General features: G+C 40.6%; 1 protein-coding gene across 2 annotated transcripts in view; it reads left to right on the top strand.

Annotated features, from left to right (window-relative positions):
- ephb1 (EPH receptor B1) overlaps positions 1–13,022 on the top strand; it is a 154,848-nt gene extending 141,826 nt beyond the window's left edge. For both annotated transcript variants that reach the window (XM_005476260.4, XM_013269921.3), the window contains exons 13-17: positions 4,767–4,916; positions 6,857–7,050; positions 7,874–8,029; positions 8,908–10,420; positions 12,571–13,022. In XM_005476260.4, the coding sequence (XP_005476317.1) occupies positions 4,767–4,916; positions 6,857–7,050; positions 7,874–8,029; positions 8,908–9,016 (609 nt within the window). In that variant the 3' untranslated portion in view covers positions 9,017–10,420; positions 12,571–13,022. The remainder of the gene's footprint in view (positions 1–4,766; positions 4,917–6,856; positions 7,051–7,873; positions 8,030–8,907; positions 10,421–12,570) is intronic.
- Positions 13,023–16,960: the final 3,938 nt, after the last annotated feature.

The following is a 16,960-nucleotide window of genomic DNA, read 5'->3' as shown; positions in this document are numbered from 1 at the left end:
ACACAAAGTTTCGTAGCACTGTAAGTGTATAGCTGGGGAAAAAAAAAACTTGCATCCTTTGGTAGTGAAGCTTCGACAGCCTAAACAGCTGTTTTAGGTCCATTCTAGAAAAGCCAAAGAATTGAGCAGCAAAGCAGATACATGTGTGCTAAGTTTATATTTAAAGACGTTTATATCCACCTTCAAGATAATTGAAGCATAAACACTCTTGATTACAAATGTTTTCCAACTGTTATGACTAGTTATAAAATTAAATTATTATGTTTGTTTTACATAAATGTATCGTGATAGCTTGAAAAATAAATAGGATACCTAGAGTTATAAATTCACTCTCTTAGAGTTTGAATAGATGTTATATTGGTTTATTTAGAGTTATACATTATTAAAATAGTACACTATCTGTTCTTTATTGCTTAATGGACACATTTTAAAATGTATTTGCTAAATTAAATCTGACAACAGAAGGAGATTGTTGTTGAATGCCAGCCTATCTGGGATCTTTAGAGAGTGCATTCTGAAATATGCTTCCCTCAAGATTTGCATTACCTCATTGTACGTAAAGACCTATGTGCTTCCCTCCATCAGACATTCCCATGGGGATCTGAGAAACCAACATCTGAGTCACCAACCCACTTTCCTTTCTTTCTTTTTTTTAATTTCTTGTTCTATTTTCTCTCCGTCTCTTTGTGTCACTCTTTCTTTCTGCCCCTTTCCTCTCCATTCCTTCGCTCTTCTTTCTTCATCTGTTTGGGCAGACATCCAGGGCAGATCGTTGCTCTCAGGATTTCATTAAAACGATGTTGATGGAGCACTCTCTCCAGCCTAAGTAAATGTGCTCAAGTCCATTTCAGTGTGCATTGTTTGGAAATGGATTAGCGAAGTTGGAGGAGTAAAGGCAAGGAAAAGAGGGAGTGGGGGAGAAAAGAAAACATGGAGAGGGAGCTCTACATATTTGTCTTCCACATGAAGGAGAAAGTTTATTTAGAATCTCTAAATAGCTTCTGTGAAGTGAAAAAAGATGAGTGAAAAAGGCAAAACACTGAGCTTTGTTTTTCTCTAAATTCCGGTAAGCTTATCTGTGATTTTGCTGCATATTAGTGGTGACTGTTGATTGTGCTGTGACAGGTATATGTGTTCTAGATTTTACTCCATTCTGCATCACCATGTCAGTGACAGTCTACATGAAGCTATCTGGCATGTTGGTGGATTCGTATCCTGAGCTGCTGCAAAGACATGACAGGTGTTTCATATCCTAGTATCTACACACACACACTGATATTGCTGAGCCAGGGGACCATAACAGACACCAATAAGTACACACATTACCTGACCACCAAATGTTTATCCTTTATCTTTAAGACCTAGCTGTCATAAGAACATGCTTGTCTCGCTATGATACCTCTCAGCTGACAGCCACGGCGCGTCTCCTTTACAGATGCACTTCAAACACATCACTAGCTTGTCAAAGCTGGTCACAACCTGTCACAGGCAGCCACAACCAGGTGGAAACCAGTCACATTACTTTAATCTTACTCTGGTGACATACTGCATGGCAAAGTCTGTTCGAGGTATGCTGGAGGGAATCGTGTGTCCAAAAATGGCTTGCTGCGTGAGCTACAATCGTTAAAATAACCAAAAGGAGGGGAGGAAAAAAACAAGAAAGACAGCAAAAATTCTGATGTGATCAAATTTAGTAAACAGAAGAAAAAACACAATACAAGGGCGGGTGTGAAAATCAAAAAAACAACAAAAACCAAAAGCAGCTTACTTATTTATTACAAGCTAGACTCAAACCTCCCAGGAATTCAGGCACTGAATGTCACCCAGTTTAGTTTTTTTTATTGTTGTTTTTTTTGGGGGGGGTTTTATTACCGAGGGAGTATCACTTGGTATCGTCAAGGCCTAGACGCTGTGCAGCTGCAAATCTTGCTGTGCATTTTGGCTCATCTACACACAGATTCTCAGTTAACTGTCCAAGATAATTGGAGTGTGTGAATTCTGCTTAAGGGGCAATATTTCACTTCAAGGCAAACAGAAAACAGCTTGTTCCTTTTTCAGTAGCCCACACAGTATTACAAACACCCCACACCCCACCCCCACCCCAATGCTTCAAGGCTACGCAAAAGCATTTGTACTTTTGTGTTGACATTAGGTCTGTTTTAATTCCCATCATCACTTCTGCTACCCCTCTAACTCGTCTCCCTCGGTATTAATGCTTTTTCTACTGGAAAAAAAATAAAAATAAATAAATACACCAGTGCTTTTTATTATGTTTTTGCCTCTCTCCCTGTATGCATGGACTCCTCAGCAATTCATGTTATTAAAGCAGGATTTTGGCAGAGTTATCATTGGCCCACAGCAGTAATTACTAAGGGTTTGCATAGCTGCATCTGACTCACCCGCCTTGGAAATGTTATTACTAACGTCTGTCTCATTGGAGGCGCACAGGAAGCTTCTTGTGAAGCCTGTGTCTTTGCTCAGGCCATTCCAACGACACTGAGCTCATATCCCAACAGGGTCCTGAGGCATGAGACCAAATGTACAAAGCGAGTAAGGGAGTAAGCAAGTAATGACAAAGCGAGGACGTAATAGACAGCTATTTTTTTTTGGTGCTTGGAGCAGCTGTTTTATTTTTGTGTTATTCTGCATTTATTGCTCATCTCATATATGTTCGTCCAGACAAAATAATTGACGTGAAGCATTGGCCCCGACAGTGTGACAAATGAAAAAGGAGAAAATTAGTCATTTTATATTTTTGCAGGGGGCGATGCTTTGCCTGTATCAGTGTAGTTCCATTGCCCTAAGAGAAAAGAAAGAGCAAGAGAAAGTGCCCTTGGGTCTCGGTTTAGATGAAACGATTCAGATATGAACTAGTCTTGAGATATGAGGAAAAGCGCTGAAGTCAGTGGGGCTTATATAGCCTTTATTCATCTATTGATCTCTTCCTCTCTTCCTTTCTTGCTTGTTCTCTCATTTTGTGCGTGTCACACACTCCCGCAACCACACACTGCAGCATTGTCTACTTTCTTCAGTGCTTTTCGTGTCTTTTTCTTCGCCGGCTGATGCTCTCACTCAGAGCGTTGTCTCTGCATCTAGCACCACTCAAGGTCAGATATTAAACCTCTTTTAAGGGTCAGCAACATCTCTAAGGTCAAAGAGGTGCTCGCTAATGAGGTCAGCCTCTCCACCTCTTGCAGCGCCATGTGACAGTGCTCTGTAATCCAAAATTAAACACAGACATTTATGCATGAATAAGCCTGTTTAGCATTAGTATTGTTCAACATTTCATGCGAGCCAGCATTATGAAAACACCCCAAATCACCATTTTTTCGGTGTCTTATTCATTTCCCTTTTTTTTCTGCCTCCACCCGCCTCTCCCTGTGCGTCTTCTCTTCTCCTGTCGTTCCTAGAAAGTCAGCAGGGAACAGGGTGGTCTGTGTAGGTTTCTCCTGGGTTTGTTTCCAACAGCAGCTTATCTGCAAATGCTCAGGTTCAGCTAATTGGCATTATTAAACTGGTGGCAAGCTCAACTCAGCTATAAGGGAAGGTGCAGTGGGAGGTGTATGTGTGTGTGTGTGTGTGTGTGTGTGTGTGTGTGTGTGTGTGTGTGTGTGTGTGGGTGGGTGTACAAGCACAATCCTCTCTGTGCCTGTGCATATGTTATCCCACTGCGTCTGTATGTCTGAATGTGTGCACGTGTGTGTGATGGGAAACAAGCAGCTGTCAATTTCAATCAACAGGGTGCATGGTTTGCCTGGGGGCTCAGGTAGCCCAATTACAGGCAGAGATGTTCGGTGTATGCACAGAAAACCGGTCCTATCTTCTTTTATTAAAACTGGAGTATAAGAAAGGATATACTAAATGGAAAGTTGGTTGATGAGTGTTGGATGCTGCTGATACTGAGGCAGAATCTTCCCTGTTTTTTGGCTGCACTTGCTGGATGAGAGAATAAAGAGTTAAAGGGATGGAGTAGAACAGCTGAGAGTACTGATGTGGTTTTCAGGAAAGTGACTTCAACATACTAAAGCTGAAAAGGATATTGTTTTGCAAGAGAGCGATCTCAGCCATAGACAGTATAAAGGATGGATGTAGCTACTGAGACATCACTGTTTTTTAGGCCTCCAGTTCAGAACTTTCAGCGTCACCGTCTTGACATGTTTAAACTGGATCTGATGGCGAGTGGCAGATCTGATTGTGAAACCACACGTTCGCTGACCTGTCAATCACAAGTCTGTAGCCAATGAGCATATACTGGATAATCCTCTTTTCTCAGCTTCGAATTGACCGAAATTTACTAAATAGTCTTAATGTTTTATATAGTATGACCTCAAATATGCCTATATAGTGCTTTTATACTCTGACTGAGCGCTCAAAATGCTTTTCATTTTAAGCCTCATTCATCCAAGTGCTTTTTTTCTGTATCCAAGCACCTTATCTAATATTTGCACACACTCACATGGTTGCATCCATCAGGGGATACTCGGGGTTCAGAATCAAAGGAACCTTTGATGTGCAGACTGCTGGGGATCGAACCACTGATCTTCTGATTCAGACAACCTCCTGAACCACACCCACCACAGACAAGTCAAATCACGTCAGAAAGCTATTTTCTCATAGACTTTTAGAGGAACAGAAGTCTTTTTGCAACCACACGTATTACCCCTGTTTGCCTTTTAAAAGAAGGGCGGTTTAAGGCTACGCTCATTTTTTTGTAATATGTATAATCTAAACTTAGAAATTAAACTCTATTTTTATTATTCTTTTAGGGTGGGAAGATCCCAGTGAGGTGGACAGCACCAGAGGCCATCGCTTACCGAAAATTTACCTCGGCCAGTGACGTGTGGAGTTACGGCATCGTCATGTGGGAGGTGATGTCATTTGGAGAGAGGCCTTACTGGGACATGTCCAACCAGGATGTAAGTGGTTAAAACTACACAAATACTTTCTTAAATATTATAATTTCATTTTGAAAAAGCGTATCAGGGCAGGATATTACACTGTAAATGGAGTTCAAGTCAGTTGGGACGAGCAGGTGTTTTAAAACATAAAGTCAGTTAAGTACTAATTAAACATAAAATCAGCACTAAAGATTTTAAGCGCTCATTTCATGAGATGTTCCCGAAACCTCAACATCTAAGTTAAGTTTTATCATGTCTCCGAGTTCCGATAGATCAAAGAATAAACCTGAATCTGAGTAAACAGCCTCATTAAATTGAACAGCCATTTCCGTACAGATGCGGTTATAGATACACAATCAAGGGTAACTCATAAGGGAGGAAGCTGTAATAAATCACACATTTTTATCAGCCTGCATCACAAAGCATCATTACTGAAGATGCCCTTGACTCTGACTTTGAAAGCAGACTTATTATGGGCACAGCCTCACATTATCCCCTTTCCTTCCTGGCCAGCTTTTGAGAGCAATGAATGATTGCTGAGAGCTCTGCTTTGTTCCCCATGTCCGCTTGGATAACGTCCACGCTCACAGGCACCAACACAAACACACACAACCATTGGATATAGTCCCATACTATGAGGTCTCTCTCCCTTAGCTCCCTTAGTGCGACAACTAGCCAACCATCAGGCCTCTATGGACCTCACTCCACAAGGACCGTCCAAACCAGCAGATGTTGCCTCAGTGGGCCAGCAGCAAACACTGCCTGGTGGGACTAGCACCACTCAGCATGTCCGGCTGCTCAGTCCACACTCTCTTACACACTTAAAACACACTCTAAAAATTTGCGCACACACACACACACACACTTTCTTTCTCCATCCTGCATCCTCTCATTTATCCACACAAACACCATAACCTCTGTTTCTCCTCTTCTCTTGAAATCCCCTTTGCTTAATATTGCATCAAAGCCCCTCTCTATACCCCCTCCTAACTCCTATCCCCTCACTTGTGCGTTCTCTTCTCTAATGCACCATTTGTCAAGATTCTGCTGAGGTGCACTCAACTCCAGGGTGGAGCTGGCAATATACAGAGCAGCACCTAACTTTTAATGACTATCTTTTACACACGATCTTTCATCAGACTTTCATCTTGCAAGTAAGCAAAAAAAAAAAAAAGATTAAATCTACAGACAATGTGGATAATGTGGATATTTGTGAGCACCGGTTCCATCAATTTGCAGCAATCTTGGTAATCATTAGTCTTTACAGCATCTGGTTTTGTAGCTACTGAATCAACATTGTATATTTCCATTAAATATATCTAAAGTGATCTCATTGTCTATGTGTTATTTAAAATAAAACCTTTTATAACTAACAAAGAAAACAAAACAAGGTGAAGATACTCCACTTCTGTCAAGTTCTGATCAAACTCCTATAATAGAAGTCTTTTACTCTAACTACCCTTAAATTCTTTGTCATAACGTCTTTTTAATGAGTCCTGATAGCCTGTGAAGCTTTTAAAAGTCATGTGTCAAGTGGCTGTACTTCGCAGTGTTAATTATATGCAATCTGCCCATCCCCCCCAGGGGCTCCTTTCTAGTGACACTGCCCCTGCTCTCTGTCCCCTCTCTTTCCTCAATCTGTCCTATAGGAGTGATATGTGATTGGATAGAGTCAAGAGGAAGGGCACATCATCCTGAATGCAAACTGTCACTTTATTGACCAGAGGGAGTGTCCATATGGCTAGGGTTGCAGTTGGGTTCTGGTAGCATTGTGATGAGGCAGGATTGAGTTTCAGCCATAAAATAAGTCAAATTATTAAAAAAACTGTAACCAGCTTGTAGAAAACACTCTTACTGACAGTAAGTGTTTGAGAGACATACTGCAAGTGCGGTATATATTGTGGAATTAGCAGCTATCTTCATTTGTAAGAGACAACATCCTGCCTTCTCTCTCATAGGTAATTAATGCTATTGAGCAGGACTACCGTTTGCCACCGCCCATGGACTGCCCCAGCGCCTTGCACCAGCTGATGCTGGACTGTTGGCAGAAAGACCGCAACGTGCGACCCCGCTTCACAGACATCGTCAGTACTCTGGATAAGATGATCCGTAACCCCGCCAGCCTCAAAGCTGTAGCCAATATTCCTGCAGTGTGAGTAAAAAAAAAAAAAAATCTGAACACGTAAGAAACAAATTAATCCAAAAACTGACATTAAGTACACACTGACGCTTCTCCTTATGCATGTAGTCTTTAACACACTGTTTATTTCAAATGAGCCTAGCATGCATATGTGTGCCGTTTTATCTTCTCATGAATTAAGCATGAATTTATTGCTATTGATTGCGTCAAACTGCACTTTTCCTTCCTCCTATCCAACCTAAACACTGGTTTCAGGAACTCTCACTTTTTTACCCTGTGAAGATGGAGCAAAACACGTTTTCAAAAAGATAAAAAATGGAATGAAACACCTCATTTACATATATATTCAGAACACATTCAGAGCACGTATTTTTTTTTTCTTACTTTTTTGTGAGATACTGGACTTGTTTTGTACAATCTCTGGCACCTGTCCACACAGTTTCTCTCAGCGTCAGCCAGATTGGATGTGGTCTGTCTGTCCGTGAACTGTGAGTTTCAGGTTCCTGCACTATTTTTTTTCCAGGCTTACACATATTTTAAAGCCAAGCAATTGCGACCAGTTACCCTTACCTGCAAAAAAAACCTTATTGTGTGCCATTCAAAGATCGAGTGGCAGATGTGCCTCATGATACTGAATCCCTTTACACTTAATATTTGGAATACAGTCCAATATTCACTAATAATAGTTTCCTTGCACCCTGTGGCATGCACCCATGAAAACACCAGTATCAACTTTACTCTCCTTCTCTTTAAGTCTGTGCTTAATATTGCATCAAAGCCCAACTATATCTCATCTTCCTCCCCGCCTTGCTCTTGGTGTTCTCCTCTGCACCAGGCCCTCTCAGCCACTGCTGGACAGATCCATACCCGACGTCAACACCTTCAGCTCAGTCGAGGACTGGCTCGCTGCCATCAAGATGAGCCAGTACAGAGACAACTTCCTCAACTCAGGCTTTACCTCCCTGCAGCTGGTGGCACAAATGACTTCAGAGTGAGTTCACCTGCTTATGTGCAAATGATGGGTTTTCAGACCCATATGGCTCTTGATGGGCACGCTTTTATAAAATGACTCAGTGTCAAGTGCATGTATTTTTAGCATAAATGCACCCAGTGACTCAAGTGATTGCATCAAAGTTAAAGCCTCGGTGGGAATTAAAAATACAACACATTGTAAGACGCAATAACGCACTCACTGTGGTAAGAAAATGTACATCTTTGCAAGCTATGTATTGCAACTCTTATCTGTACTAATAATTAAACATTTTGTGTTGACAGTGTTCTAAAAAAAAGAGGTGAATGTGTATCCTCTAAATACACATTTTAAAGATGCATATTTTCACTTCTGCTGCCGCTGCTGTGTCTGTGAAGTGCTTCAAAGCGCTGGTCATGACAGCATTTCTCAAAGCACTTGTGGTACCAACACACACAAATATTGCACTTCATCCATTTTAATTAACAATGTTGCTTGGTCTACAAAATTATGTTGAAAATGTAAATTCATTCCAACATTTTTTATTAAAAATATATGCTCGGGGCTTGGTAGCATTTCTGCAATGTCTTTGCAATTCAAAGCAACACGCACTGCTGCGTCTTCTCACAGAGATGGAATTAATTTGGTAAATTTGTGGGTTTTGTTCATTGCCACTAGCTTTCCATTCTGAAATTGTGCGTTCATTTATAGTGACGTTAAGTCCGTGTGAGCTCGTTGAGTTGTGATGGGTGATTTCTTGCAGGTGTTTTCACTTCATATTCAGATCATCTATCCTATCTCCAAATTATTGGAAATCCTGTGTTTTTCTACAAAAAAAAGGGAAAGAAACAAAAATACCTTGCTTTTCACTTTCTGTCTCCATGTTTCTTTCTCTGTAGAGACTTGCTGAGAATAGGAGTGACCCTGGCAGGCCACCAGAAGAAAATCCTTACTAATATCCAGTCCATGAGGGTGCAGATGAGCCAATCATCTACGCCGATGGCATGACTACCAGAGGCGCTGTGCCATGGAACAGGCAGCATTCGAAGGACCAACAAAAATAGCAGCCCTCGAATGACCCCCGATCCATCGGAACGCGCCAGAGTCGAAACTATTGTCTTAATCTAATCCACTATCATGACAACAGGAGACCAGGGTCTACACTACCACATGGTTAACAGCTGTCACACTTCATGCAATCCACGACAGGAGTTCAGGGTCCAGACTTGATACTGTTTATCCATTCATCACAAAAGGGAGATCGATGTCCGTTGTTGTGGTTATGAACTACCATTCATGCCATTTTGAACCAAAATAACCAACAATCAGACATCAACACAAAGAACTTCTCAGAGTTTCAGACTGTGGTAAAGTGAGTGATACTGTACTTCTGCTTCACGTGGACTAGAAGGTGTTAAAACTTTAAACTGAAACGTGAGGCATTTAGAAACATGTGACGTGTGATTTTACCCATCCTGTCTTCAGTCTGTGCAATGATGATGCCTCGACCTGGCGAGAAATAGGTTCCAGAAGAAGAAGAAAAAAAGAAGAAAAACAAAACAAAACACCTACCAGTGGAAATAATTAGAGGGAGAAGCATACAGGGATGTACAGCAGAGCACCATTTTCAACTTTCACATCATGTTGTACTTGTTTAAAAAATGTTTTAAAAAGTGTATTGTAAATGGACTGGTAACAAAAAAACAAAAAACAAAAAAAAGATCAGAGCTTAGTTATATTTTTATCCTTTACCATGTGTTTGTTTGTCTGTTTTATCATTATAGCAAGATGCAGTCCACTTGTATTTTATCTTTAACACTACCTGTGGAGTCTTGGGTGGAGGGCCTTGCTATAGGACTTCTTAACCCAAGCCACCCACTTTCAGAGAATATAAATATGTTTATCTCTTGCTAAATATGATTATATCTTTCATAATAAACCTTCATATTGAAGGTGATATAAATGCATATGTATGTACAGAACTCTATGCTTGCATTTTTGGCAAAGACATGTTGACTGAATTCTGACTGAGACACATGCAATGTTTGATTCCAGTTTCCTTTGGATAACTGAACAGTGGGCACTGGGTTGTATGTCTCGTTGCTCCAGGGTTTTAAGGACAATTTGGGCTGACTGGAGAAAATGTAAAAAGAATGGCTGAAGAATTGGTATTGTAGAATTGTATGAAAATTGCTGTAGGAGTTAAAATAACTGAGAAACTATCCATTAACTGGGGGTAATGTTAAATGTGGGTGTACACATGCTGTCTCTTGCTGGTGAGCACTTAGTTGTACAGATATGTTTTATGTTTCATCTTCTTTCTTGACCTGTTGTTTGTCTCGGGAGCGGTCAGCACCATCCACACGGGGAATCATCCTCCGTTTCCTGCCCCGGGACTGGCTCAAATTCACGGTGAGTGCCAGCTGATCGCGCAGGAAGGACACAACTTGGAGTCGAGTAGCTCTATATGTGGTACATTTTATTTCGGGCAAATCTAGTTAATGTTTCTCGTGGGTGCTGCAAATGTCTTGGCCGTGTTGAGAGTTTCTGTGAGTTTGAAACGCATAGGAGAGCGGGCTCTGGAAATCACTGCGAATCAGCATCATTTCTCTACACGGTGAAAAATGAACATCTGGGCTGAAGTTTGCCAACAGACACCCGATGCCATTTCGAGGAACACACAGACTTAAACAGCCCACATGGGCACACTGCTCACAGCGTACCACAGCCTCCAATCGACTGCTGTAGCTAAGCTGCTGAGTTCATCTGTGCACTCTCACTATATGCAGTTGCCAAATAGCTAGGCAAGTTGAAGGAAATTGCCACGGTACTTGTGGGAATATTTCTATAACTCTCGGCTGCATGAATTGTCACTTAGAAATGTACTAATCTTGTAAGGTCTCTACATTATTCCCAAAAGTCATTATATTGGGATATATTTAAGGGATAGTTCTGAGTTGTGCACAAGGATGATTCTCTTTCTTAGCATGGCAATGATGATGCTTGTGATTTTGCTGTTAGTCTTATTTTTCCTTTTGCTGGTCATTTGCCTCAGGGCCAGACTTTTGGAAACCAATAGCAATGTTGGTGTTTAAATAAAACCATTACAAACAATGGTCTTTAAAAATGAGAGTCAACAGTTTTTCAGTACAGGCTTGGTAGAACAGCCTTGTAGCTCGCAATTATGGACTATTTTGGTATCAATTCTTTGCAGTAGCTGTGACCCTGCTGAAATCCCTTTTGGCTCTATTTGAACAGACATGAGTGACGATGGTCCTAACCACCTTGCATCCAAAATTAGAAATTGATGGCAGGCCCATTAGCAGATTATTAAGTGTACTTAGCCCTCTCAAGTCATCCTCCTCCTCCTCCTCTGTCTGTCCTGCCCTCTCTCCCCGACTACTCCCGCTGGCTGGCAGATCTCCAGCTCGTTTATCCTGGGTGTAACCAAGCTGTCCTGGGCTGTGTCTGGAGCTGAGTTGGGCCAGAGCTGGCCTGAGAAATGGTTGGCTCCATGCTCTAGTGGGCCCAGGCAGGGGTGAAAACACCTGCTAAGGCCCCCTGTCTGACGGGCATCTGATCAGCCACGGGGAGGGAGATTGATGGGAGCATAAAAAACAAATACACTCACAAACACATGCGCGCGCACACACACACACACACACTGAGGAACCCTCAGCTAGTTTATTCTCACGTCTGGTTTCCAGGCTGATGCTTAATGAGAAGAAAGTGGGCTGAAACCCGACAGAGTGTGTGCATATGTGATAGAAAGAGGAGGATGATTCAGTTAATAGGAGGGCGGGGTTGCATGGCAGACATGGCATGAACAAAGGATGGTTTTGATGAAAGTAAGAAAGTTAGTTCATTGAAGTGAATCAAACTCTTTTATCTCGCAGTGTGGTTTATGTGGCAACATCTCTTTCATTATATAAATGTTAATTTGCTTTAGTTTGGTAATGGAAAATACTGTAATCAAGCAATTGGTTTGGCTCACGGGCAAAATCAATTGCTTTTTCTATTCAATTCTCCGAGTCATTGATTTACCGAGTATTCCTAAATATAATCACAAGCTCCTCAAGATTGGCATAAATCCCTTTCACTGAAGCCAGTGAATCAATTTGAATGCATTAGTCCTCTATTCAGCTCAGTCTCATGTATTTGCTTTTCAACCCAAGAGCCTGTGAATGAGATGATAGAATGTATTCATTATACAAAAGTGTAATTCTTTTTTTTTTCTCCATTTGCTCTGTTTGTCTTTCTAAATATCTGACTGTAATGACACTCCAGTGTGATGAATGGAGAGGCGGTTCGCCATCTTCCTCTGAAAGCTGTTTCATATGGGAGCCATTCATCACACACTGATAGAAAACACAAGAACTTGCTTGTTAAACGTTCCATGTGCTGCAACTGTCTGAAAAGTGACCAACGATGCTTTTAGCAGCAAAAATCATGCCTGTCATTTATGGATCAGAACGACGTGAGGCCGAAAATGATTTGGCGTGACTCCTTGCAAAACGAAACTCGTTAAACTTCTCCGTTCTCCTTTTTCTCCTCTGTTTCAGACTGGGAACTCAAAGATTTACACACTTATAAAAACGGCATACACCCGGCACTTCACAATTATATTCTCATGGATGCGCACAGTGAACACCAAGAAGAATCGCAGCGGGCCAGTGAGAACAGGTGAAGCCAAACGTTTTGAGTATACCAGTCACAACCTCTCTCTGTGATGAGCAGTGGATGGGGGGAGCTGACTGTGAGTGTGCACATGTCACAGTTTATTTGTTTGTGTGTTCAAGAGAGAATGGATGTATGCATATCAGGCACATTTGTGTGTACAGACATTGTGTGCACAGGTACATTGGTTTTCTTTTTCTTTTCTTTTTTTTAGTTTGTGTATAGCAGCCACTTGTAAATTGTGACAAGTATGTGTCAAGAGTTTGTAAGCTGTAACTTTCTGAGAACTATTGTACTAAAATGCACTCAATAAACGCCTTGGAAAACAAGTCAATCACATCAGAGTCTGTGACTCACTGAACGATAATTCTGTTTTCATTAATAGTGAGTCAAGAAAGGAGAGAGGAAGGTTATTATCCAGTATCCCTATCCCTGTCAGCACTGTGCTTGAGTGTGGTGTGACGTCTAATGCTTGGCTTCATAATGGCTAAGGAAATAAACAGCTTTTGTCACCACAGTCTGGCTGGCAGCACATGTTAAAAGCCATCAGCCACTAATAAACGGGCAGTCACTCGCATTACATGCAAACACAAAAAATGTCTCTCCAAAAAAAAAAAAAAAATAAGTGACAATATTATGACAAACTAGTGGAAATTATCCTCCCATCTGAAATCTTATATAGTATTTGTGTCTCAGCCACATGCATAAAAACCCCACCAGCAGTTTCACTACTCTCATAATTCCTAGTTGCCACAGAGACACTTCTAGGGCACTTCACACGCCGGAAAGCATGCTACACAGTAATGATATGGTTAATGAGGTGAGTCAAAAGATATAGGGATGTATCCAACTCACAGCATTGCTCCATAACTGTTTATTGACTCTAATTGATTGATAACATCCAGATTCATATTAGCAGAGAGACTGCTGTGCAGGGGCTGTGCCAAAAAAAGAGAGGAAGCCAACAAGATGAAACAGTCAGTTTTCTCACGTCTCATATTTGTTATATTAAATAAAGTGTTTCAGTCGTCACTTTGTCATTTTTATTGGAGTGTATGAAAGGATGAAACAGAATAGGTGGTGGAAGTTGTTTTGTAAGGAATTGGATAATTAAAAATGTGGACGTATTTACAAAAAGAAAGTCCGAAAAAAGCTGTGTAAGTTAGAAAAAACTTTATTAAATGTTTAAACAGAGAAAATGTACCATTTCAACAAAAGGCTGGAAAAGTAAGTGGTAGTAAAAAGAAAAACAAAACAAAAGCTAGAGGGAAGTTTTGCTTAGCTAGTAGCAAGTCAGTAACTTGAGTGGGTATAAAAAGAGCATCTTGGAGAGGCAGAGTTTCTCAGAGAAAGATGAGGAGAAGTTCATCAATCTGCATGTTCTTCAATGTAAAAGTGTGAACACACAGTGCGTAATATCATCAAATGTTTCTGGGAATCTCGAGTAATCTCTGTGCACAAGCGACAAATGAAAAAGTCTGTATCGGGTGCCCATGATCTTCAGGCCCTCAGGCTGATAAATAGGCCTGATTCTGGGATAGAAATCACTGCACTTCTCTCAGGAACACTACCAGAAATCCCAGTCTGTAAACACACTTCACAGTGCCATCCAAAAATGCAGGTTAAAGCTATATGTAAACACGATCCAGAAACACTGCCGCCTTATCTGAGCCAAAGCTCATTTAAACTGAGCTAAAAGGAAGAAAGAGGAGAGGGACTTACAGTTATCAGTGCTCAGTTCAAAAGCCCACAACTCTGATAGCATGAGGATGCTGAACTGCAGTCCAGACCTTTCGCCAACTAAAAACATTTGATGGACCATAAAATGAAAAGATGTAATAAAGTAGAGCCAGGACTGTTGAGCTGCTAAGATTCCTAGAACAGCAAAGAATGGGAAAACATCCCACTCCTAGCTGGTCTCCTCTGTTCCCAGAGATTTAATGTCTGTAGTTAAAAGAATAGGATATTACACAGTGGTAAAGATGGTCCTGTACATTTTCTCACTCTGTTGAAACATTTGATGTTGGGGTGCCAGTTTAGCTCAGTGGGTGAGTGGGCCATACACCGCATGGCCAGAAAGCAGCAGCCTGGGATGTTCCTTTGCTGCAGGTCTTCCTCTCTCTCTGCACTTTTCTGTCTGTCTCCACCTTTACTATCTGAAAAAAGCAAAATGCCAAAAAAATATATTTTTTAAAAAAAATTGATGTTTTCTATGTTCGTTTGTGAATAAAGTATGGGTTTGTGAGATTTGCAAATCAATCCTGGAATTTTTTTTTTTTTTTTTTGAAATTGGATTTATCACATATTACTTGGTGCTGACAGTGAATGACATATACAACATCTAATGAGCGGTAAAAGAAAAAAAAAATATGTCAGTGTAATAATTCTCTCTGTCATAACTTCTGTCTTCAAGAAATTATGCATGAATTCTTAGTCTCTGAAACTCCAGTGTTTGGAAGAAATGCAATACTTTCAGAAAATACTCTCTCTTTTGGTATTTTGTGATTGTAGGAGATTAAAAGAACATGTCCTCGCCCATTGGTTGGTGTTTGCTTGGAGATGTGTGTATAGAACAAACAATGACAATAGTAGTAAGAGTATATGTAGAAAAGCTAGGATTAAAATGAGGTAAATAAACTTTCATGAGCTTCAAAATCACGTTTCTGGGCCACACAAGAGTCTCTCTACTACAAACACCTAGAAAATATAGACTTCATGGAGATATAAGAGGCGAAACTCGAGGATGCTACTCATGCACAGAAGAGATAAGACGTGAGCCTTAGTCTCGTGGGAAAATGAAGATCAGGAAAAATGCAAGATCAGAATCCATGATGCCTTTAATGCACTGCACATTTATGGAAATTTCAGGCAGCGTCATTGCTGATGTGTTTATTGGCAATTTTTTTTCTTCTCCAGAGAATCAGGTATAAAGAAATAAACTGAAAATGGATCAAAAACCTCACTTTGTCTGCATTTCATCCAATTTGGATGTCAAATGGCCTTTAAATAGTCCAAAAATTACAATTTAGTGTAATGATAAAAATGAAAAAGTAAAACCTCCTTCAATATGTATCAGGACATTAAAAAATCATCTGGTCTTTAGCAGATGTTAAGATTATTTCTGTCCAACAACACGTGATACACGAGTTTGTAATTATTTATTTGCCAAAAACTGTTCCATAATGCAGAAACACCTTGTAGAATAAACAAAGTATACCCTTACTGCTTCCAATTATGAAGCTAAAGAGCAGCCAGGTGCTGCTAATAAAAAGCACTTGATTAACTGAGAATCATTAAGTGTGAGGACCTCTATAGGATCAGAAGTCTTGGCAGTTTCCTGGTCTGGAAGCTTTAAGTGTGTTTTAATGCAGTGGCAATGAGGAAAACATCAGCAGTGATCGTAAATAAGGAACTTTTGCTGTCCATCAATTTGGGAAGGATTGTAAGACCATTTCCAAAGATTATTCACAAATGGGAAACGTTCAAGACAGTTGCCAGTCTTCCCAAGAGTGGAGCCAAGTCAGCAAATTGAACCCAAAGTTAGACCGTGCAAAGCTCAAAGGAAGTGCAAAAACTCAGAGAGCTACGTCTCAAACTCCACAGGGCTAAGGCAGCAGGTTAGACGATAGAGTTCATAATAGTATAATTACACAACAACTGAGGTATGTCTTGTTTAGAAGGGTCACCAGAAGAAAACATCTTCTATCTAAAAAAACGAACATGTCAACACAACTTAGGTTTGCAAAATTGCATCTTACCAACCCACAAAACCTCAGAAATAATGCTTTTTCCTAAGTGGACATGGTTGGCCATAATGCACAGCACCACATTTGGTGAAAACCAAGCACAGCATAGTAGCACAATGACCTCATATCAACTGTCAAGCACAGTAGTGGAGGGGTGATGATTTGCAGCCACAGGACCTGGGCACTTACAGTCATTAAGTCAGACATAAACTCTATATATGTATAACCTATATAGAGTATACAAAGTCAAATGTGAGGCTGTCTGTGCGACAGCTAAAGCTCGGCTGAAACTGGATAACACAGCAGTACAATGATCACAAGCACAGCAACAAATCTACAACAAAACGGATGAAAAGAAGAGTCAAGGTGCTGCAATGATCCAGTTCAGACCTCAACCTGATTGAAATGCTGTGGCAGGACCTTAAGAAACCTGTGCATAAACAAAAACCCACAAACCTCAATGAACTGAAAGAATGTTTTGAAGAAGAGTGGGCTAAAGTTCCTCCACAAAAAAGTTATTGCTGTTGAA

The sequence above is a fragment of the Oreochromis niloticus genome, linkage group LG18, assembly GCF_001858045.2.
Source record: "Oreochromis niloticus isolate F11D_XX linkage group LG18, O_niloticus_UMD_NMBU, whole genome shotgun sequence".
Taxonomy (NCBI): Eukaryota; Metazoa; Chordata; class Actinopteri; order Cichliformes; family Cichlidae; genus Oreochromis; species Oreochromis niloticus.
This window is presented reverse-complemented; position numbering and strand designations above follow the sequence as displayed.